The 1144-nt window shown below is 42.1% G+C and overlaps 1 protein-coding gene and 1 pseudogene across 1 annotated transcript in view; both read left to right on the top strand.

Annotated features, from left to right (window-relative positions):
• Positions 1 to 5: 5 nt before the first annotated feature.
• Positions 6 to 1071, top strand: LOC141435177 (uncharacterized; annotated as a pseudogene).
• A 56-nt stretch (positions 1072 to 1127) lies between these two features.
• The window catches only part of LOC141435013 (BRCA1-associated protein-like), a 2838-nt gene continuing 2821 nt past the window's right edge, over positions 1128 to 1144 (top strand). The window contains exon 1 of the mRNA XM_074097528.1: positions 1128 to 1141. Within this exon, the coding sequence (XP_073953629.1) occupies positions 1128 to 1141 (14 nt within the window). The remainder of the gene's footprint in view (positions 1142 to 1144) is intronic.

Raw genomic sequence — 1144 nt, 5'->3', positions numbered from 1 at the left:
ATAAAGCAGCACTTACCCCCATGTTCGCAGTGCAAACGTCGTCGTCATCGCGCGACGTGTCCCCGTGGGAAGAGGAGCCGCCTCCGAGCAGGCTGCAACGACCGCCTTCACACCATCGCGACAGAGAATCCAGGTTAACCATTGTTAAACCATATTGTTTACATTTTAAATATTGAACACCCTAGCCATTTGTTGATACCGTTTATATTTATAATTTTAAATACCCATACTGGTTCTTTTTGTTTGTCGTCTGAACTTCATTCTTGTATGTATTTATACGTACTCATGAACATACTTCGTATTTTATCCCAGCAAGTCTGCTTTCCCTCAAATTCCTTCATTTGTAGTTGCTGCGCTATTTATTACTGTACCCTTAGTGTAAGTTTTCGGTTACAAAATACGTCTCGATCGCGTTCGCGTTAAAATCTCAAACGTTCTTGTGAAGTTAATTCTAAATTAATCGTCAACGGCTTACTATGTCAAACTGGTTTTTGGAACTCAATGAGTAGTTTTGTCAAGTCAATGTAAGTAATTTTAATGTTAAACACTTCTAATATACATTCTCACTTATTCAGGCACAATTCATCCGGTTCAAGAGAATGCCTAGATTCCGGCAGTGGGCGAGAAAAGGATAAATTGAGAGACAAACGCGACAGCAGAGACAGAGATAGAGATGTCAGTAGAGATGGTAGGGAATCGAGAAGAGACTCCGGCAGTGGGCGCGACCGCCGCGATGTAAGCAAAGATAGAGATCACCGAGATCACAGAAGAGATCGAAGGAGTCGAGACAGGGAGAAGGACAACGTGGATAGCGGATAGAACGTATAGTCGAGAAAGGGATTATAGGGACTCGAGGAGTAGAGAGCGGCCTGCAATGGACTATAGGGAAAAAAGAACGGGACCGACATAGGAGCCGAGGCACTCTTATGATGAGGAAGAAGAGTAAGTTCTTAACACGCCTTTATTAGCTTAACCTGTAACCTTAACTAAGTACGCAAAAAACCTCGAAGTCGGTTTAAAAAAATCCAAATTGACAGGTGACTGACGCGTTTTGACCTCAACCAGAGTTCATCCTCAGAGTAATACAATTCACTACTAACTACGAGTGTCCACCAGTTTTCGTTCATATGTTAATAATATTGTA

The sequence above is a fragment of the Choristoneura fumiferana genome, chromosome 14, assembly GCF_025370935.1.
Source record: "Choristoneura fumiferana chromosome 14, NRCan_CFum_1, whole genome shotgun sequence".
Classification (NCBI taxonomy): Eukaryota; Metazoa; Arthropoda; class Insecta; order Lepidoptera; family Tortricidae; genus Choristoneura; species Choristoneura fumiferana.
Note: the sequence above shows the minus strand (reverse complement) of the source record. Positions and strands in the feature narration are given on the sequence as shown.